The 22,968-nt window shown below is 41.0% G+C and overlaps 1 protein-coding gene across 2 annotated transcripts in view; it reads right to left on the bottom strand.

The window, feature by feature from the left end:
• Kdm3b (lysine demethylase 3B) overlaps nucleotides 1-22,968 on the bottom strand; it is a 56,728-nt gene that overhangs the window by 25,015 nt on the left and 8,745 nt on the right. For both annotated transcript variants that reach the window (XM_031365326.1, XM_031365325.1), the window contains exons 2-9: nucleotides 16,794-16,961; nucleotides 15,313-15,426; nucleotides 14,315-14,420; nucleotides 13,279-13,403; nucleotides 11,181-11,255; nucleotides 6,711-7,310; nucleotides 1,416-2,664; nucleotides 444-645 (exon numbers count right to left, since the gene is read on the bottom strand). In XM_031365326.1, coding sequence (XP_031221186.1) covers nucleotides 444-645; nucleotides 1,416-2,664; nucleotides 6,711-7,310; nucleotides 11,181-11,255; nucleotides 13,279-13,403; nucleotides 14,315-14,420; nucleotides 15,313-15,426; nucleotides 16,794-16,961 — 2,639 coding nt within the window. The remainder of the gene's footprint in view (nucleotides 1-443; nucleotides 646-1,415; nucleotides 2,665-6,710; nucleotides 7,311-11,180; nucleotides 11,256-13,278; nucleotides 13,404-14,314; nucleotides 14,421-15,312; nucleotides 15,427-16,793; nucleotides 16,962-22,968) is intronic.

The raw sequence follows: 22,968 nt of genomic DNA, 5'->3' as shown, positions 1-22,968 counted from the left end.
AAAAAAAAAAAAAAAAAAAAAAAGAAGAAGCTTCGCTCTCACGATGTCCCAATCGTAACCTTCATCTTTAGGAAAGGTAGGTGCAACTTCCAATGGAATCAGACCTGAGGGTAACTCAGGGACAGCACAGGTCAAATTGTTCAACTTACATTCTCTAAGGACAAAGCCACATACCACTTCACAGTCCAACTGAGAGACTAACTACTCTGACAGAGCCTCAGCTCAGACTCTAAGAGCAAAGGTTAGGGAAGGTAAGAAAGATGGCAAGACACACCCGTGGATCCAGAGAGAGAGAGAGAGAGAGAGAGAGAGAGAGAGAGAGAGAGAGAGAGAGAGAGAGAGAGAGAGAGAGAGAGAGAGAGAGAGAGAGAGAGAGACAGAGAGCTGTAGTCATTTAAAACCAATGAAAACTGGGAAGTGAGTCAGATAAAAGAGCCTAGTACCTCCGGAAGTGAAAGAAGCGGCAGGCTACAGTAGAATCATCTTGCTCCTGTTCCTTAAACTTGCGGTACCTCTCCAGGCGGCACTCCCGGCACTTGTGCAGGTGGGGTGCCACATTGATGCATGAGCCATCCTGCAGGAAGGGCTCTCCAGACTGCTTCAGCTTCCTCACTTTACTCACGTCCTTCAGTACTGACTGGCCAACTGTTGTGGGAAGGAGAAGAAAGGGCCTTCACAAGAGGTATGTATAAATAGGGTTCAATGACATGACAAGACACACACCCTGGTGAGAGCTATTTCTCTCTATGCTCCTTGGAGATGTACCCAGAAAAGAGTGCATGAAGTAAAAAGGCTTCAATTGGAAACTATGAGCCCTGGAGAACTGTATCATGTAACCCAGCTAGGTGAAAACTCTAGGGATAGGTATGAAAAACTTCAAGGGAAAAAGAAGGCAGTCACCACCCGGCTCTGGTTCTTCAGGACATGGCTCCCTTGGCCCAAGCCTCTTGGACTCCTAAAGTATTCAAGAGCCTGAAGGAAAGAGCTGCTTTTGACACTAGACTCCGAGCAATATCCTATCATAGCTACTAAGCTCTGGTATGTCTTGGGGAAAAAACAAATAGAGGCTATGAATCTCTGTGCTTCATCAAATCCACCAAAGGTTGCTATGGAAACAGTTCTATCTCTCCGAAAGTAAATTTAAAGATGGTCTAAGGAAAGTAGAAAGGAATGAGATACACAAAAAAACTTAGTTCCCAATGTTTAAAAAAAATTAATAAGATAAAAAAATTTCTTTGTGGCCAGACAACCCTTATAGTGACAACACAGAAACAACATTGCCAGAACCAGGTTGGGGGTGGGGATGTGATGTTGAGCCTCTTTGGCTTTGTAATTCTATGAGATTAAGAATTTTCCATCAAAGCATTTGAAGTTTGTGCTAGAGCAAAGACCATGTATGGTCCCAACAGGATCACCTTTAAGGGGAGCAGTCCGGGGCCGGCCCTTTGGGGCCTGCTTCCCTTTGCCTTTGCCCAGTAGCAGCTCAGCACTCCGTTCCCCATTGGGGCCTAGCTTCCCCATCAGGTGCTCTGGAATCCCCTTCAGGCCACTCTTGGCCTGCAGCTGCTCCTCTGAGTCGCTCAGATCTGACAGGTCACTGTTGGTGCTGGAGTCCGAATCCTGTCTGCAAGCCAAGCTTCGTTCATCCAATGAGAACCTTTTTACAGCTTCAAAAGGAGCTTTGTTCTCCTGTGCAAACTCTGCTGGGGGGGACAGAAAGCTGCCTGAGTGCCTGCCAAAGACGGTACTGAAGGTTTTGAGGAGAGGATTGTCCTGCTGGCCAGGCCCCACAGTTGGTCTCTCTTCTGTGGGACTGGAGGAGAGAGTAGGCATCTCAATAGGTTGGGTGAGGCTGTTGGTGGGCGAGCTGGAGCGGCCATTCCCCATGGCAGAGAGGCTTGGGCCCCCAGTGCTGAGAGCAGAGCCCAGAACACCAGACACCAGTTTGGAGGAGTCAGTTGCAATAAAGAGGGGTTTTTTCTTTGCTACAGATGCAGAATCTGCAGAGGAGTGAGACTCGGGCCAGTTGGCTGCTGCCTTTGAGGTGACAGTGGTAGCAGAGGAAGAGCTACCTGGTGCCTGAGACACAAAGCTGCTGAAAGGGCTGTGTTCGACCTTCTCCACAAATGCCAGGAAGGGGTTAGAAGGTTCTTCTCGGGATAGTTTAGGGGGCTGTAAAAATAGATTTTCATGATTCTCTGGGGTGCGGGTGTTTAGGAGACTCCGTGGGAAGGCTGGAGTAAGGGTAGGCATGGACTCTGCAGGCACTTTTCGGTCCACAGAGCTGCCGGCCTTGGGCCCTGGCTGAGTATCTGCTCCAAGAACAGATCTGCCTTTGCACAGGCCTGAGCTCAGGCTCTCCAGGCTCTGTTTGAAGGAATCCCTGCTAGAGGAGTCATCAGCCATACTCTCTGAAACCGTGCTGAAGTAGTTACTGCTGGGTAAAGTTTGGGACATGCATTGAAAAAACAAGTTCTTGGAGAGATCTGAGTCCTTCTGAGACTCTGATGCAGAGCTGCAGCTGAAAGAGAAGCCCAAAGGCTTGCTATCTGTGGCTAAAACTCCATTGGACTGGCTCCGTCCACTTCCAAAAGTCAATGGTTGTGACACACTTGAGAGAGACACTCCAAATCCAGAAGAGGCCAGACTAGAATTTCTTGAATTCTGGAAGGAAGATTTTTAGCTTCAGTTAGTGATGCTAGCTCCAACCCTCTGACCTTTCTTTATCATAGCAATCACATTTCTATAAGTCAACCAACTTTTCTCTCCTGTATTTCATGAACCTGCTCTTGCTGGATTTCACCAGCACTGGTAGCGAGAAAACTAGCCACAGACCACAGAAGTCATCTTTACTTTAGCAAGATGAGCCAGAGACTGCAGGATGTCATCCAATCTGCTACTTTATTGGTTATTATCTACTTAATTGGAAGGCAGTGTGAAACTAGGTATAGGAGTCTCAGTGTCTACACTGAGTAGTTGGATAGAGCTGTCATTAAGGAATGGGGGGGTCTTACTTTGTTATGTAACTAGACATCCCAGACCTTTGTAACATGCATCTACTTCCTCAATGACCTATTACACAAAGGCACTGCTTTTCCTTGTCTTTTGAGACAAAATCTCACGTAGCCCAGGCTGGTTTCAAGCTTCCTATGTAGTTCAGGATGACCTTGAACTTCCCAAGTGCTGAGGCTCCAGGACAGGTGCATGTCAGCATGCCTACTTTATGAGATAATATGTATTCGAGGCAAAGCACTCTACCAACAAGCTATGCATCCTTTTTCTTGTTTGTTGTTTTTCTTTTTTCTTTTCTTTGATTGATTTATTTATTTTATGTATGTGAGTACACTGTCGCTGTCTTCAGACACACCAGAAGAGGGCATCAGATCCCATTACAGATGGTTGTGAGCCACCATGTGGTTGCTGGGAATTGAACTCAGGACCTATGGAAGAGCAGTCTCTGCTCTTAACCGCTGAGCCATCTCTCTAGCCCCACATTCTTTTATTTAGTCAAGCTGCTATAAATAGCCCATGTTACAAAGTTACTTTACTTTCTTACAACTCCCTGTACATTAAAGAAAATAATTTTATTAATTCAAATTTCATAAGGTAGATCTTTTTAAAATTAGCCCCCTACTAATGTCATGTTCATGTCAACTTAATTAGTCAGTTAATTTTGAAACAGGGTCATGTCCCCTGGCTGGCCTTGAACTCAGAGATCCCCTATGCCTGTTCTGCTAGTGCTGGGATTTACCGTCTGCACTATGTGCCCTGCTCATGTCAATCTGAAATTGAATAGATGCTTCAACTGTGCTTACTCTTCACCTAGCAAAGACACTAAATCACATGAGGCTACTTAGTGAGCCCTCTGGAATAATCAGGCTCCCCACATGAAACTTGGACATTGAAATATTTGCCAAACACAAATTTTTAGGACAACAAATTGGAATGAAAGAAACATTTTGCTATTTCTTCCTTTGCTGTAAAAAGGCTTAGCTTCTATGTGTGAGTGACTGCGTGTGAATGACCGCAGGATACTTTCATGTGCATTAGACACCTAGATCTAATCCATCTGTAAACAGACGTATTCACAGGAACCCTTTTTTATTATTGGCTTAATTTAGTAATACTTAGATCCTAGCATGTAGCTTGCAAATCATGTATTATTAAGAAGGGGATTCTGAACAGAAAAATTATTCCTCCAAAATACTGAAGAGAAAAATTATCTCATAGTTGAAATATGGTGTATTCTTTTGGTATGGGGAAACTCTCTGAAACTAGTAAGAGGAGTTCCGGCCTTATAGCACTGTGAATGTACTAACCACCACAGAACTAAACATTTTTATAGTTACAGTGGTAAGTTTTCTTCAGAGTAGCACAGAAGCCTAGAACACAAATGGATTGTCTCCAGCTGACCCCAAGCCCACTTTGGACATTTTAGATTAAAAAGTAAAAGTTCGCTCCTTCCCACTAAGGACACAGCACTGATACTCCCCCACAGCCCATGCATGAAACAGAAAGGCTACAGCACTGAGGCTCTCCACCTTGTTTTACTACCAACATCTGGCCAGGGGCTTGAATCTGTAGGACTGTAAGGAAGCCTACCTAAGGAGCTTGCTCCTCACTACTAAAGCAAATAGCACATGAGTGATAATTTGGCTGCTCTTCCATTTTTCTTCAAATAATTAAATTCCAAATCCTTTCTTTATAAGAAAGTGATGAAAAAAAACTGTTGCAACTCATTTTTTAGGATAAGTTTCTTGATGGCTATTTCTCTATTTCAGATTAAGCACAGTAAGGGAAACATTTATGGCTGTACTTTGATTCCAGAAACATTAATTAAAATGCTTGATAATGCAAAAATTCCTCCGACCCATTTGACTTTTGGGGGAGGTAAAGTGAAGGGCAATGATGATGAGGGACTGAACCTATAAGAGCTGTGAATGTATTAGGCAAGTATTCTACCAATAAATGATATTCCCAGCCTTCTAACCCACGAAAAAAATACCTATTAAACCCACATTCCTTACATTTCTTCAGCTTTCTACTTCAAGAATAGAAGTATTTCCTATACATGCCACCTCTGTAGCACATAAGAGGCTTGTTTTATAAGCCCATTTACACTCATACTACTTTTGACAGTGTTAATTTTAAATAACTCAGCACTCAGAAGACTTATCTGCACTAGAAATCCACAGAGCCACCATTTGCTTTTCTTAATACTAGCTACCTAACAGAGGAAAGCCATAAACAGCATTATATTCATAGACCTTCTCTTCTGCCTGGACATCTCATCTCCCTCCCTATCCCTGAATACTAAAGATTTAAAAATTATATTTGCTCTGAAAAGGAAAGAAGTCAGATGAAATCGATAAGCATTAGGTATTTGTCAAGGCTTGAGACTGCACCCTGGGCTTTCTGTACACGTTGCAGTCAAGCGCTTCCCACAGAGATTCCCTCAGCTAACTGTCATTCTATCTGCTATGCCTGTACTCATAATGATTCCATTTCATCTTGTGTGTGAGCTCCTCCTGCAAATAGAGTCTAAAACTCAACCTCTTTAAGGAGCTGAGAATAACCTTGAATTTTCTGGCTTTCTTACTGCTACCTCCAGAGTGCCGTGACTCTAGGTATACACACACCTTCATGCCTGGTTCTCATATAAAATAGACAGTACTTAGCACACAGTAGTTTTTCTGTATACAATTTCTTCTTTAGGTTTTCTTTTAATTTTGTAACAAAGTCTTAAGTTCCCAGGCTAAATTGTTTCAAACTCCTAGTTCAAATGAACCCTTTGCTCAGTTTCCATATCAGCTGAGACGACAAGAACATGACACCATATCCAACTCCTTTTATGTCCATGAGTGTGAGTGTTTTGCCTGCATGTATAGGCCTGCAGAGGAAGGGGTCAGGTCCCCTGAACCAAAATTACAGTCCGTTATAAGCCACCAAGTGGGTGCTGGAGATTGAAGCCAGGTCCTCTGGAAGAACAGCCAGTGCTCTTAACTGCTGAGTCATCTCTCCAACACTCAAATTTTGTAATTTTTTTAAAGGTCAAGAATTTCATATTCTAACATGAGTTAACGGACTATTTGAAAGAAAAATATGACTTAACACTCTGGTGGCCAAACAGCCACCAATTAATTTTTACATTGTCTAGCAAATAAAAAAAATTAAGTATATAGTAAACTAGATACTATTGCAAGTAACTATCAAATTTTATAGTACTGCTCTTTAAAAGAACAAAATTAGCAAGAAAAAACTATAACCATGTCAAATGATTGGAAGTGGGCTACCCATGAGGAAAAATGTCAGAGAATGAAGTGAAAGTGGCAATGGTGGCTGGTACAACCTCGTTTTGGTGTTCACTGTCATCAGCCCTGTGAAATTCACTAACTCTGCCCCGCAGACTCCTAGTTAGAGGCCCAGCTACAATGTGAACTAAAGCTGAAAAAGAAGAGCCCCACCAGATTTTTTTCACATCTCATTCAATAGTCTACTGGTTTTTAATTAGCTTGGCTGTCAGGTGACTTTTAAGAGCAGATAGTTATTAAAGAATACATATGTGGCGAATGAACAGGAATGGCCCAGGGAGAGCACAATGTAGGGCTGTATCAGAAATCTTCCTTCCTGGGGCATTTTTCAATGTATTAACAATGAAGGAGAGTGGAAGAGTTAACCCAAATCTGCCAGTCTGCCCTGAAGCAACTCACCTCTCCTGAGGCCTGCGACCAGCTGCCTTTCTGTTTTTCAGGCCCAGTCCCTGATCCAAGGCCAGTGTCTGAGATCCTCACCGTGGTTGGGGTGGAGCTGGCGGTAGTGACTACAGCTGCTGAAGCCACCATGCCCTGGCTAACTTGTTCCAGTGTTTTTCCTGCCTCTTTGTTTTCAGCTCCACCAACCTCTGGGGCCAAAGGTGTCTGACCTGTGGCTGAAGCATATGGAGTGAAAGGTACAGGCGTGTCCCCACCTACAGGCTCATCCTGTACCACCAGAGTTCTGCCGTTTTCTTTGGTGTAAGTGGCAAAGCGAATGTTGCGGTTAATCTGGGGAACAAATGTAGACGGTGGCTGCTTGGCTCTTTGCTCCAGCCCTGGCTCTCCACTGGCATTACCTCCTTTCCAGGGCCCTCGGCTTGCCTCACCTCCATCACTCCCATTACTGTCTACTTCACCCCTGTCTCCTTTTAATTTCTTTGTAGCAGGGTCACACCCAGAGTCCGAAGCACTTTTCCTCCTCCGGCCATCTCTCCCCTCTATGCTCTCTCTCTTCTTCTTTCCTTTGGAAGATTTTACTGCTTTTATGGTACCCCCCTACAAAACAAAATTCAAAAAAGGTTTATTGTAAGGGATCTTCCATCCTGTGAAAACCATTAGCCATTAATGCTTTCCCATTCTAGAAGCATATAGAGCAGGCACAGCTCTGATGCTGCTCTAAGACACTGGAGAGTTCCAGCCTTCCAGTGGCTTCCTTTGCAGATACCCGTACTCAAGACCATAGCAACTGGAGCTTCCCTGCCTTAGCAAACCTTTGCACAGAAGGTACACTACTTCACAGGATTTTTTTCTTTTTTTGAGAGTTTCAACAATTTGTGGAATTTCTGCTACCAAACAAATTGTCAGAGCTAGGCTGGGAGTGCATCTGTCCTGTAATTTTTAAATTTCCATTTATGTGTATACCACATGTCTGCCATATGTATGCAGGTACCTTCAGAGGCCAGAAGTAGGAGCAGGATCCCTTAGTGATGGAGTTACAGATACTTGTAAATGGCCTAATATAAGTTCTGGTTCCGAAACACCAGTTCTCTGAAAGAGCATCCCCTGCAAAACATCTCTTCGGGGCTAGGATATCGGTGGTCGGTGGTGGGAGCTGGAGAGAAGCCTCAAGGAAGGAAGAGCACTGGCTACTTGTTTGTTTGTTTGTTTGTTTGTTTGTTTTCGAGACAGGGTTTCTCTGTGTAGCCCTGGCTGTCCTGAAACTCTGTAGACCAGGCTGTCCTCAAACTCAGAAATCCACCTGCCTCTGCCTCCCAAGTGCTGGGACTAAAGGCGTGCGCCACCACCGCCCAGTGAGCACTGGCTACTTTTGACTCCCAGAATCCACACGGCAGCTCCAACCATCTGTAACTCCATTTCAAGGGATTTGAAACCCTCTCCTCACATGCTCAAGTGCATAGATATACATGCAGGCAAAACAGCTATACACATAAAAGTACTTTTTTAAAAGTTAAAATTTATTTATTTATACTTATTCTGAGACAGGGGTCTCACTATGGTCACAGCCTAAAAGTCTCTATGGAGACCCCAGGTTAGCCTTAGACTTGAGCGCCTGCCTCTGTCCACAAATGCTGGGATTACACAGGTACTCCATCTTATCTGCTTTTGGTACCAGTTTGCATTTCAAGTTCTGAAATATAAAACCTTGTAGAAATAAGTGAATCACGAGCAAAGGAAAAATGAACCTTACAGGTTTGAGCTGCACACAGACATTGTAAGACTTAGTTGATTTCCAGTCCTTACTTCAAACCATTAGTCAAGGAAAGAGAAAAAAAAAGCAGATCAACACAGGCCCAAGCCACAAACCTCCTTACTAGTATTTCACACTGCCAATGACATCTTATGATTTTAGAAGCCAGAACTAAGAGGCTACAAATCTGAAGGGCCGTTCCTAGGAAGCAGGGTTTAGGCTGACTCAGAAACACCGAAAGGACTGAGGGGCTAACAGCCTAGTTGTTTGTAGTGGTGATTATTCCCCATTTAATAAATCTACTCTTAATACTTATAGATCCATATCTATACTGTGATCATTATATATTTGGTATGTCAATTTTTTAAATATTTAAAAATGTCTTGGAGCCCTGTAGAGTGGTGCATGCCTTTAATCCCAGCAAAGGCAAGGACAATCTCTGAGTTGGAGGCCACCCTGCTCTATTGAGTGACCAGGACAGCAAGGTTCACACAGAGAAACCATCTTGAAAAATAAAACAAACAACAAAAAAAGATAATAAAAATTTTTTCTTCATGCTAATTTCTGTATTTTTCTTTCTTTTTTGCTGACTTCATTTTTTCCCTCCTTTAAATTTCTTGTAAAAGTCATTTAAAAAAAAAGGTTGGCTTATTTTATGCATACTGCATGAATACCCAAGTTTATGTATGTGTACCACATATATACACACACCTTAGGAGGTCAGCAGAGGGAATCTGACCCATGGAACTGGAGTTCCAGGTGGTTATATGCCAGCAAGCGTGCGCTGGGAACTAAACCCAGGACCTTCACAAGACCAACCAGTGCTCTTAACCTATGCACCATCTCTCCAGCCCCTCTTGTAAAACCCAAAAAAACCGAAAGAAAGCTCAAGACTTCCTTCCATTTCACCCACACTTCTGGTAATATTACCCAGGTTTCCACAGAGATAAGTAACAGGTATAAATAAATAATAGCATACTCATCGTGACTAAGTACCTATCATATTCCTGGTAATATTATCTACATTTCCCAAATCTTTTATTCAAGAATTGGAAACACTTTGTTGAACATTGTTTTTATTTCATCCTCATTTAAAACTATTCTGCAAGTTTTCAGTCTAAATGCAGACGAATGTTCACTGATATATAGTCTTTCTTGTTCATTCTTCCTCATCCCCAGTCACAGATATGAATGGACTGATCTTGGATGTCTAAAAAGGGTTATTATAAAACTTGGTACAATATTAACAATAATTGCACTTTGTTAGTCAAGAATAGAGTCACACCATGACAAGCCAAGAAAGAGCCAGTATCTGCAGCTAACTAGCACAGATCAGCTTCCAACATACCTGGCCAAACTGCAGACCTGGCTCAGAGCAGTTTCCTATCATTCCCTAAACAACCAATGTAAGCAGACAACATAGGGCAGTGAGACCTATACACACTCTCCAGTTTTATCTAACCAACAGAGCAGTATCAACTAAGTACTTAAGAAAACAAATGAACTCTAGAAAGGAACAATAGGAGAGCTAAGTACATCATTAAAGCAATGGGCATCCTCAGTCATGCACACACAGTAAGAGCTTATCCTGTTCCAGGTAATATAACTAAAGAACTATTAGATTTAACCTGCTTCCTTCTGATCTTGTTTCAACAAGAATAACTGAACAGTGGTGCATGATGACATAAACCTTTAAGCCCAACACTTGAGAGACAGAAGCAGGCGATCTTGGAGTTTGAAGCCAGCCCAGTCTACATAGGGTGGGTACCAGACTCACATAGATCCTGTCTCTGTAGAAAAATAAGGAGTGCACACTTATCCAGTGAGATGGAGAGAGTAACATTTACAGAAGTGTTGTTATTGTACGGACTATGACTGTTGTTTTGTCTTTTGAGGCTTCAAGTAGACCATGCTGGCCTTGAGCTCCTGACACTCTAGCCTCAGCATCAATGTGCTCAGGTTATTTGAGTTCACTGTCATGTCTAGCTAGCTCAAGCAGATTTTTAGCATACATTTAAAAAAAGTTTATTTATTTTATTTATATGAGTACATTGTAGCTGCCTTCAGATACACCAGAAGAGCACATCGGCTCTCATTATAGATGGTTGTTGCCACCATGTGGTTGCTGGGAATTGAACTCAGGACCTCTGGAAGAGCAGTCAGTGCTCTTAACTGCTGAGTCATCTTTCTAGTCCCAACATAAATTTTTTGTATGTTTATGATAATTTTGAAGGAACCAAGAGCTGGCCTGGTTCATAGTAATTATAAAACAAACCACTGTGTGCGCAGTACTGAACTGGGCATTTGTTTCATTTGATTCCACTACAAAATATAGAATTTCCGACTACCTTGGAGCACAATGGGACCTGATTTGGGCTAGGGAAGACATAGCTCTTCCTTTATTTCCTCTTATTCGCATTGCTTATCCCAGTATTAACTATCTATTAAACTTGTCCTGGGAGCATGAATATAAGAAGAAAGAGACCATGGCTTATCACAATTAAGAGACACTGCTTTAATTTAAAGGGCTTGCTCAAACTAGGTCTTTTTCATAGAACAAGTCCTCTCTTAACTAGACAAATCATATAGTAAACAGGAAAAAAAAATGGCAGAGCTGAACAGCTCAAGAGTATCCATGGAAAACACAGATACAAGAAATCCACATAACAGAATAATTAATACAAGCTCACGAATCTACTTAGACTCTATTACTATACCTCACTCTGTGGTGTCGAATTATCCATCAGCATCACATGGATGAGTCTGGGATCTACTGACTTGATCTCACCAGTCTATGGTAGCAGGAAAGCAGAACACATGAAAAACAGTAAAAAAAGATATTTAATACCTTGACAACCTAGATATAATATACATGTTCCTCAACAATATACATATTTATTTATTTTTAATTCTCTACAAGATGGAAAACTTCCTAAGAAGAGTGATCTCCAATAACAGTATTGGAAATGACATCTACAATAGTGCAAACATTAATACTTGTTAAGTTAATAAATTAAAGAACTGACTGAGTTTAAGATCTAGGTATATCCTTTTAGGAATATTCATTTAAATTTCTATATCTCTAAGCCAACAATCATTAAAAGAGGCACTCAATTATTAAAGAAAAAATAAAAACTTTGGGAGTTGGACAATGTGATCTAAGTACAAATTTATTGTATTTTCTTTGACCTAGCAATTGTACACCACGGAATTTACTTATTTTTAACATACTTATTTTTAATTATGTGTACAAATGTTTTTGTGTGTGGGTATGTGTACATGAGTACAAATGGCCAGAAGAGAATGTAGGATCCCTTTTAACTGAGCTACAAACAGATATGAGCCACCCATCACAGCTGCCAGGCACCAAAGTCAAGCACTGAGTGCTCTTTACGGCTGAGCCGTCTTTTCTCCCCACACCAAGGAGTTCATTCTTATAAATAACATCTGTGAAGGACTGTTTAACTGTGCTAATTGTGCCCATAGCTGTTAGTGAAAATACTCAACATAACTTAAAAGTCCCCAATTTTACACTAAAATATGATATATTCACTTAGAGTATACCTGTATTTTGAAAGGATGAATCAAGTTTTAAGTGTTTATACTGACATATATATAAAACACAACAAACATACAATTATGTTCCAAAGATGAATGTACCATATAATACCAGTTACTAATGTATAACTTATACAACTAATATACATAAAAATGTATCATGGGCATACACATAGAAAATGTTAGGCAGAAATGAAAAATTTGATGGCCCCACTGTGGGGAGTCGTAGCTCCTTGGGGAAATGGCAGTTTTTGTTGTCCACTTTACACATATGTATATTACTTGAAATTAAAAAAAAAAATGTCTGTCGTAGCTCCTTGGGGAAATGGCAGTTTTTGTTGTCCACTTTACACATATGTATATTACTTGAAATTAAAAAAAAAAAAATGTCTGTGGTGGGAACTGAAGAGAAGGGACAGCTCTGTGGATAAGAGACTCGGCCTCGCTTTCAGAGCAGAGGACCTGGGCTGACACTGGGCTTACCCACTGCCCACATGGTAAATCATAGCTGTCTGGAATTTCTGTTCAAGGAAATCCCACTCTCTGCTGGCTTCTGTGGGCACATTAGGCACACAGTAGACACACATACATAACTTTAATTCTTTTTTTCTCTTTAAGATCCATCTACCTAAGCTTCTCATGGACCAGCCTGAGTGCTGCAAAGTTCCAGCTTGACTGTGTTTTAACCTATTTCTGGAATTTGGCATGTCCCCACCCTATGAAGTTGAATTGAATCTTGAACATACTATGATAAGATGCTCTGCCCAGTAATTTTGAACTCTTCAGCCAAGCTCCTACATAACTAAAATTCCTCTGGAAATTCCCTAATCCTTGGAAACCTCAAAGCCTTGCAGTTTGGGGGGCTATATAAAACCTAACTTCTCCTGCGTTCAGTGCTATTTTCTCAACCCTTCCACTTTAGGGAGATAGCTCTGTATGACAAAAAAATAAAGCCTAAATAATTTGACCAAAGAATTTGGGCAATGGTCTTTAAGCTCCTTAGGTGGGATTAACACTTTCAGAGTGCTGGAAAACGAGGCTGACAAAAGTGCTTTCAAAGACATTACCCCAAGGCTATGAAGCCAATGGGGTTTTTGCATCTTTACCTCTAACTCACAATAACAGACTCAGTAATGAAGAAAACAGGCAGAAATAGAATCTCGTCTTCCTGCGGATTCTATGCTGAGGTAGTTATGTTCTTGAGTCATTTTCAGTAAGGCAATGCTTTACTGAATTCTTTTAGAATAAGAGCCTCACCTCAGTTATAGACACTTCCATGAGACGGGTGACCGAGTCCTGACGGCTCACAATGCCGCAGAGCCATACTTCCTCTCCTTCGGGTTGGTAGACCTTGACTCTGTGGCCCTGGACACTATAGGGACCTAAAGGAGAGACCAATCACAACGGAATGTTCTGGGCTGGGCTGTACTTCATAACTACGTGAATGACATAAAAACCTGGTATTTTCAGTGCAGAACGGAAAGGAGCAACTCTAGTTTTCCATACTCAGTACAAAAATGAAACTGAGTTCTCCTAAACTTTTATACACTTCTATTTCTAAAGAATCTCCCAAGCCCAATTTTTTCTCAATCCTCAAAGCAAATAAAGTCACTAAGCTGAATGTGTTAGACAGAACAGCCATGGAGATGGTAAGTGATGGTTAATATCCTGCCCCCTCGGTTTCAAATCCTTTGGGTGGAAAGTTCAACTGAAATGATGGGACCCAGGACTTTGTGTTTTACAGACACTCTTTACTGCTAATGACTTCTAGCATATGCCTCCCCTTTATTCTGCTGTAATGTACAAGAGGTTTTGAATGGATTGCTTTATGTAAACACTTGCTGGTGTTTGCGTATGGTAAGTATAAATATAGTTTTCTCTAAAGGCAGTAACTTCTATCTTAAACAAAACTGAACATTTTTTTAGTATGTGGTTAACTCCTTGATAAACTCTTAAGAAAATACAACAAAACTTTGTGTTGTGAAATGCAGAAAGAAGAGATAGGGCTGCTGTATTTGTTGGCACAATTAACTAGTGGAAAACCGGGAACTTCATATGCTGAATCCTCTATTCAATGGCAAAAAGTCACAGAGTAGAACTCCTATGGTCCCTGAATATAACAGTCCGAGTAAGGGGCTATTTTTTCAGTTGATTCTAGAACTATAGCTAACTACAGATAATCAAAACTTTACACAAAAAAAGGAAGACCAGAGAAAATATTTAAAGCTGCATGGTGCTGCATTCTCTCTATCGACACTGATCTAGAGTCCAAGGATAGAAAACTACTTCTTACCTCGGCTGAAAATCTCTTGTAGCTTTTGGTCACTGATCAAAGCATTAACTGTTTCTCTTAATGCAGCATGTTCTAAAAGAATCTGGTTTTGAACATCTGTTCCCATCTGGTAGAGATAAAAGCAAAGACCTGGATGTTAAAATGAATGGCAATAAAACTTAACTAAGTAAGAAAAATTATACACCGAAAAGGTCTTTAACAAATGCACACACATGCACATGGAGTATAGAGACGAATAAAGTAAGGATTTTTCTTGGTGAGAAAGAATAACAAAGAAACTACCATTAATAAAACATAGAACACAGTTTAGGAAATACTGGTCTCTCAATGCAAGACTAAAATTTGGGGGCTGGGAGATGGCTCAACAGTTAAGAGCACTGACTACTCTTCCAAAGATCCTTAGTTCAATTCCCAGCAACCATGTGGTGGCTCACAACTGTACAGATCCCATCTGTAATGGGATCTGGTGCCCTCTTCTGGTGTCTGAAGACAGCGACAATGTACTCGGAAAGAAAAGAAAAGAAAAAAGAAAAGAAAAGAAGGGAAAAGAAAGGAAGGAAGAGTAAAATCTTTACAATTTTAAACTTTCAGATAACCCTTAAGCATGTGCATGCAGTGCCCTCCAGCTGGAGCTACAGGCAGTGTAAGCCTGAGGATGGATTGACAGGAACCAAACTCAAGGTCTCTGGGAGAGCAACAAGAACTCTTAACTGCTGAACCCCAGAGCCATTTTTTTTCCTGAAGAAACCCTCAGAATCATGGTAGTTTTAAGTTCTGGGTAGCTTTAGACTGTGTGGAAGAATATGCAGAAGAGAAAAGAAGCTCCAGTCACTGAATGTACTTTTTAAAGCAGAAAACTTCAAAATGCACAGGTAATTTATTAAAGGAAGCAAAGCAATGCTAAAAGAAAATAGTAAATCCCCATATTTGAATCAACAAGGAAGTTGGCAAGGAGGCAAATCATAAGCCCAAGACTAGATGGAGTACATGCCAAGTACCTGGAACAGATGCAACCCATTAGCATCCGACATGAAACGAAGCTCTCGATCCACAAGGTATTCAATTGGCACCACAGACCCCAAACCCAGCTTATCTACTAGGGGGGTGAAAGTCTGTGAAGCACAATGACAGGACATTGATTAGATAACAGCTCAATTAATCTTTAGCTTCAGAGAAAGCAGCCATCAGCACTCTCCTCATCCTAGTGAACAAAGAAGCTGAAGGACAAGTCCTTGCAAACGTTTTTCAACATAGCCTTTGCTCCTCAAATAACACCACACAGACAAATGAAACAACAGTTTGCTTCATATTTCCTAATTTTGGTTTGTTTGGTTTTTGGGTCAGATCTCACACTACAGACCAGGCCAGGAACTTGAAGCAATCCTACTTCCTCAGCGACCCAAATGCTGAAATTATTGGTCTGAGCCACAATACCTGGCTTTAATGCTCTTACATCTAAAAAGGACATGTGCAATAAGAAATTAACCGCCGTCACAAGGGATTTGACGAATCATACTAGGCTTCCTAAGGGCTACACTATAAAAATCCAGAGTAAGAGTTGTAGTGAAGGTGTACTATAATTCTAGCACTTGGGAGATGGTCAAGGAAGATCCCCCAATACACGAGTTACATTTATCTCTATAGCTCTTGAACCTATCTCTATACCTCTGTGAGATTTATCAGTCACTGGAATAAGCCAGGTATAATGGTGCATGCCTTTAATCCCAGCATTTGGGAGGTGGAGGCAGGGGGATTTCTGAGTTCAAGGCCAGTCTGGTCTACAGAGTGATTTCCAGGATAGCTAGGTCTACATACATACATACACACACACACACACACACACACACACACACACGCACACACACACACACAAACCCTATCTAGAAAAACAAAACAAACCAAACAAAAAGCTTTTCTTCAGAGCACAGGAAGAAAAGATCTGTTGAATTTTTGCTTTGGTAACTTTAGAAATGAAAGTCTGTTAAGGACATAGCATGTACATTTCACAATTCCTGAAGAGTAATTATGAGGTAAATACTTAGAGGAACACATAAGAAAAAAGGTCAAAATGTTCCTATCAAATGAAAGTGATTCTTCACTGGGTAGCAGGCTATAACTCAGTGGTAGAGCACTTGCCTAGTATGAAAAAGGCCCTGGATTTGATACCCAATACCATAAAAACAAAGAAAATAGAACAACAACAGGAAAAACAAACAAACAAAGCCCTTCTGGAGATGGAGACATGGGTCAGTGAGAAAGTGCTGGCCTCATATGTATAGTTGTGGATTTAATCACTCGCATGGTATGAACCAGGCTGGCACACACGTGTAATCCAACAGTGGAAGGTAGAGGCAGGGGGATAAATTCAAGGCCAACCTGGATTACACAGTGCTTTGGAAGCCAATCTGGAGTACATAAGATCTTGTCTGCAAACTACCCAATAAAAGAAACAAGTAAAGATGAAAATAAAGCTACTCACCAGGGCTGGCCACTGTGCGACTGGAACTCGGGCGCCCTGTAGAAGGACAGGGTCCTTCCGGGGAGCCCAAACAAGTGAGCCTTCCAGCAGAAGTGCAAGCACTTCTTCAGCGTGAACCTTTACCCAGGAGTGCTGCTTCCAGTTACAGCCATCAAACTCTACAAAGATCTGCAAAAGTATTAAAGCCAGTTCAAATGTCACATTTTGTAATACATAAAAACAATTTTCCAGAGGTGCTTCAGATGAAAATTTCCATAAGCTTACTTCTAAGGTCATTTTTATTGATATTTTCCTTTACTTAAAAGATTAAAACAAAATAAACTTATTTGGAGGGTATGCCACAGGATGCATGCATGTGAAGGTCAGAGTTTTAAATCTGTGGAGTTGGCGCTCTCCTTCCACTATGTGAGTTCCAGGGATAGAACTCAGGCTTAGTGGTCAGTGTCATTACCTAATATGACATTTCACTGTAACTTTTAGTACATTCGTTTACTTATTTTGTGAGTATGTACAAGTGCCAGAGTTTACGCGTGGAGAGCAACTGGTAGAAATCATTTCTCTCCTAGAATGTGGACCACAGGAGATGGAACTCAGGTCAACAGGCTGGGTTGCAAGCGTGTTCTATCAGTTGAGCCACCTGACTGCTCCAATGCTTCCTTTTTTTCATTTTTTTAAAAAAAGATTTTATTTATTTTATGTATCTGAGTACACTGTCGCTGTCTTCAGACACACCAGCAGAGGGCGTCGGATCCCATTACAGATGGCTGTGAGCCACCGTGTGGCTGGATTATATGATGTGTCCTCACACCTGGCTTTATGTTGTACAAGGGTCAACTCAGCTTTATGCATGCTAGGCAGGAAAAGGCATCATAAACTAACAAAAAATGAGAGCTGGAGAAATGGCTCAGCTTCAGGAGCACCAAGTGCTCTTCCAGAGATTCAGCGTTCAATTCCCAGCACCCATATCATGGTGGTTGCACACAACCACTATAATGGGATCCAATGCCCTCTTCTAGTGTGCCTGAACAGAGTGATGGTGTATTCATATACATAAATAAATAATCTTGGAAGGAAGGAAGGAAGGAACAAACAAACGAACTGAGAATCCGGGTTCAGCTCCTAGTGCTCACCTCCAGTTTCTAGGGACCTGGCCCCCTCTCCTGCAGACACACATGTGATACATATACATATAAAAAGGTAAGCACTCATACAAATAAAAATAAAATGAACCTTATAAAACAACAAAAACCCAAACCAACATTGAAAGAAGCAAAGACAGAGAATCAATGGTAGTTTACATTCGTTTTAGTGACCTTAAATCAGAATTTATAAACTCAAAATCAACAACAAGGGATGGTGAGGGGGCTCAGTGGGTAAAGGATGCCTGGCACCAAGCCTGGCACCTGAGTTTGATCCTCAAGGGCACACTTGGTACAAGGAGAGAATCAATTCCAGCAAACTATCCTCTGACCTCCAAGTAGGCATTTTGGTATATATGCAAATCTCACCCCATACACAAATAAATGTAATGTTAAAAAGTTAAAAAAGTTGAGTACATGCCTTTAATCTTAGCACTTAGTAGGCAGATACAGGTGTATCTCCAAATTGGATTCCAGCCTGCTCTACATAGCAAGTTCCACACTAGCTAGCTAGAAATACACTCTGAAACATGTCTCAAAACAAACAAACAAACAAAATAAAAATTTTAAAAATACTTCAATTCTGATTAACACTGTTAGTAGTAATTTGACTTCTGTCATGTAATCATCAGTTTGGATTTTGGCCAGCTCTGAGAAGAACTTTTACTATATAGCTGATAAGACTGTAGCCTGGTGATGGTGGTACATACCCTTAATCCCAGCACTCAGGAGGCAGAGGAAGGTGGATCTCTGAATTTGTGGCCAGCCTAGTCTACAGAGTGAGTTCCAGGACACCCAGGACTACACAGAAAAACCCTGTCTTGAAATCACCAAAACCAAACCAAACCAGAGAATATTCAGTCACTTGCCAGGTCCAAGAATATCAAAGTATAAGGTATACAAGAGTGGGTGACAGAGGAATGGGAACCCTTAGAGTTATGTAAAGGCAGCAGTAGAGACCAACGATGCTATGCTAGGCTGGACAAGGCATCTGTCCTGGAACTAGAACAGTTTCACGCAACAATTATGAGTTCAAAGGCGAGGGAGGACGTGCTGACTGCTCCACAGAGACCAGCTTTCTAGCAGGTAAGATCATAGAAAAACAGGAAAGATCTGGAAGAGAAGGGGGACGGCAAAAGCAGAGCACAGAAGACTGAAGACAAAACGCAATGTGTTGGCAAAGGCAGCTCCTTTAACTGGCACTGTTCCTTTTAGTCTAAGATACAGTTCATTTTTAATTGCACATGTGTGAGTGCAGGTGCACCAAAGACAGGCGAGTTGGAGTTGTGGGCAGTTGTGGTGGAGACCAAGCTTGGATCCACTCCCAGAGCAGTACTTGCTTTCTACTGCTGAACCATTTCTTCCACATCTTATTTATTTTTTTCTATCTACTTACCTACCTACCCTATCTTTGGTTTTTGAGATGGAGTCTCTGTATAGCCCTGGCTGTCCTGGAACTCACTCTGTAGACCAGGCTGGCCTCGAACTCAGATTTGCCCGCCTCTGCCTTCTAGATTTTGGGATTAAAGGTGTGTGCTACCACCTTCCAGCTTGCCCCAGTTATTTCTATTTGTCATTTGTGTATCTTACTTGAATATGTCTGCGCACCACATGTTTGTCTGGTACCCAAAGGCCTAAAGAGGGCATCAGATCCTCTGGAACTGACATTACAAATGGCTGATTCTCAATATGATTGCTGGGAACTGAATCTTGGTCCTCAGTGTTCTTAACCACTGAGCCATCTCTCCAGAAACCAACCCCCAACACCTTTTTATGTTTTGTTTTGAAGCAGGGTTTCTCTCTTTCTTTCTAATTTGGAAGGTGTTTTTTAAAATAAGATTTTACTTTTTAAAAGGTAGGTGTCAAAAAAACAATGTAGGTATCTTAGTAGGGTGTGATATAACCCCAGCAGTTGAATGCAGGGATTGGGGTAGTCTCTTAGAAAAGTCCAGCCTGATCTACAGATCAAATTCCAAGACAACATACAGAAACTGTCTAGAAAACAAAACAAAACCCAAACAAACAAAGAGCAGTGTACAGGTGGATAGGCATGTGTGTGTGTGAGGGCAGGTGCCTGAGGAAGCCTGAATCCCCCTAGAGCTGAGCTTATACTCAGCAGTGAACTAGCCAATATGGGTGCTGAGAAAACTCAGGTCCTCCAAAAGAGCAGTAAGCACTCTTAATCACTGAGCCATCTCTCCAGTCTCTCACTTTTTGTTTTGTTTTTCCTTTTAAAGAAAGGAAAGAAGATTTATTTGGGGGCTGGAGAGATAGCTCAGTGGTTAAGGAAACAGGTTGCAGAGGTCCTAAGTTCAATTTCCAGCAACCACAAGGTGGCTCACAATTGTCTGTGTAGCTCCAGTTCCAGGGGAATCTGACACTCTCACATATACATACATGCAGGCAAAACACCAATGCACATAAAATAAAAATAAAGTAATAATCATAATATATACATATGTATACATACATATATATTATCTCTTTAATATATGTGTGCACCAAGTTCCTTGAGTGCAGGCGCCTAGAGGCCAGAAAGGACATCTGAGACCCTGGAGCAAGAGTTACATTGTAGCCACCTGATGTGGAAGCTAGGAACTGAACTCAGATCTTCTACAAGAGGCTCTTAACCATCCCTCCAGCCCCCTTTTTAGATTTTTAGTGTAGCCCTGGCTATCACAGAACTCACTGTAGACCAGGACAGTCTTTAAGAGCTCTGCAAGTGCCTGCCTCTTGAACACTGGAAATAAATGTGTATATCACCATACCCAGATTAGTTTCCCTTGAAAAAATTAGTTACATTCTTCTGATGTACATTTGAATGTCTTTACCAAGTTATCAGTACTCTCTGGCAGCTGCTGAAATCAACCACACCCTTTGGTGTGTCATTTGCATTTTGTTTTGAGACAGGGTCTCCTGTAGCCCAACTGTCCTTAACCTCACTTCTTGAGGTTGGCTTTGAACATTATCTTCTTTTTATCTACTACCTATTGAGTGCTAGTATTACAGGCATAAATGCCAGCACACTCAGTTGTATTTTTTATTCTTATGTTTTATTCTTCTTTACATTTTTCATTTTTATATTTGTTTTGGTCTTTTGGTGGACACATAATTCTATTTATTAATTCTTTTTGTTTTTACTGTCCAGCTACAATAAATCATTCTAAGGGTACAGCTTGCTTGCTTATAGAACTTCAAAGAACCATCATTCTTCTAGTTTTAAAGTTAGGGAGACATCACAAAATAAGTTTTGTAAGGACAATGCTACCTGGCAAAATAAATTCAGTTTAAACAAAAAATCAAAATGAAATTATAATGCATCTTATAATTAGATGACTAAAATACAACAGATACTGTGACATAAATAATGTAGAGGGGTTTTGCCAGGTAGTAGTGGTGCATTTAATTCCAGCACTAGGGAGGTAGAGGCAGGTGGATCTCTGTGAATTCAAGGCTCACCTGGTCTACAAACAGCCAGACTACACAGTGAAACCCTGTCTCAAAACCACCTAAACAAACAAACAAATCAATCAATCAATCAATCAATCAGAGTTTTAGAAAGTGGTATCTAGGACTGGAGATGGCTCAGGAGTTAAGAGCACTGACTGCTCTTCCAGAGGTCTTGAGTTCAATTCCCAGCAACCACATGGTGACTCACAACCATCTGTAATGGGATCCAATGCCCTCTTCTGGTGTGTCTGAAGAGGGCTATAGTGTACTCATATACAAAAAATAAAATCTTTTTTAAAAAAACAATCTATATAAAGAAGTGGTATGTAACAGACAACTGTCTTGCAGATTATTTGAGGGCAGGCAGATACGACGAGCAGTAGAACTGGACAGAGTGGGTTCACATGTGACTTGCTTTTATTTGCTTTGATATTTCATCCATGTGCCTAACACAGCCTGACTCCTCTCCCCAGACTTACCTCCTAACAAACCTCACATTCCTCCCAAGCAGTGTTTTCCAGATGACTTTTGTTTTGTGACCCATTTATTTTAACCAGGGCCACCTGTGTGACCTCTGAACTGGCACTATGCTAGAGCCTGGTGGGGTCACCAATGGGTATACAGAGCTCCTGAGTTCAATTCCCAGCAACCACATGGTGGCTCACAACCATCTGTAATGGGATCCAAAACCCTCTTCTGGTATCTGAAGACAGTGATGGTGTGCTCATATAAAATGAAATAAATTTTAAAAAAAAAGAATAACAGGATATGAAGATGATTGTCAGAGGGTAAAGGAAATAAAACATGAATTGCTAAGATTCCTGACTTCTAAATGTGAATTACGTACAATTTTACAAAACTGCAGGATATGTGGACAGCTACAGTGGGTGATAAAGCAAGTCTATAGGCTGCTATTTTTAAGTAAATATTAATTTTCTCTTTATAGTTTCTTTGAATTTTCAAGAGATATTTTTCATATCCACCTAACCCTGAGTATATTAAATGTAAGGTAATTGGGTGTAATAGTGATAATCTGAATAAAAATTCCAACGTATAACATTTTGTGAAATCAAAGGTAAGGATTTGTACCCCAACTCCCCCATGTTTATACTTCAGCCTCTTTGAGCCTCATTTCCTTTGTCTATAAATAGGAACAATAAGGGCCTCAAAGGATTGCCTTGAGGATTAACCCTTATTCCCTAAGCAAGTTTGTATTACTTATTGGTCATGGTATAACTTGGAATTAGCTTTAAAGTGTTGGGCATTGTGGTATATGCCTGTGAACTCTCTAAGTATCACTCATGAGACTAAAGGAGGATTGTGAATTCCAGACTTAATAAGGAGTTCCAGGCCAGCTTAGGTTGAGACCTACCTTAAATAAAACAAGAAAACATAAAAATGTATCTAAAAATTCTACACATGTAAATAATCTAGTGATGCTACTCCTGCAATGATCTAAATACAGAGAAGTCTACTCAAAACTTCTCTTTGCCAAGGTGGGCATGTTGGTAAATGCCTGTAATCTCAGCATTTAGGTGGCTGAGACAGAGGGACAGAAAGATCTCCTCCCCAACCTGCACAGACAT

Source organism: Mastomys coucha, unplaced genomic scaffold (assembly GCF_008632895.1).
Source record: "Mastomys coucha isolate ucsf_1 unplaced genomic scaffold, UCSF_Mcou_1 pScaffold13, whole genome shotgun sequence".
NCBI classification, from domain to species: domain Eukaryota; kingdom Metazoa; phylum Chordata; class Mammalia; order Rodentia; family Muridae; genus Mastomys; species Mastomys coucha.
This window is presented reverse-complemented; position numbering and strand designations above follow the sequence as displayed.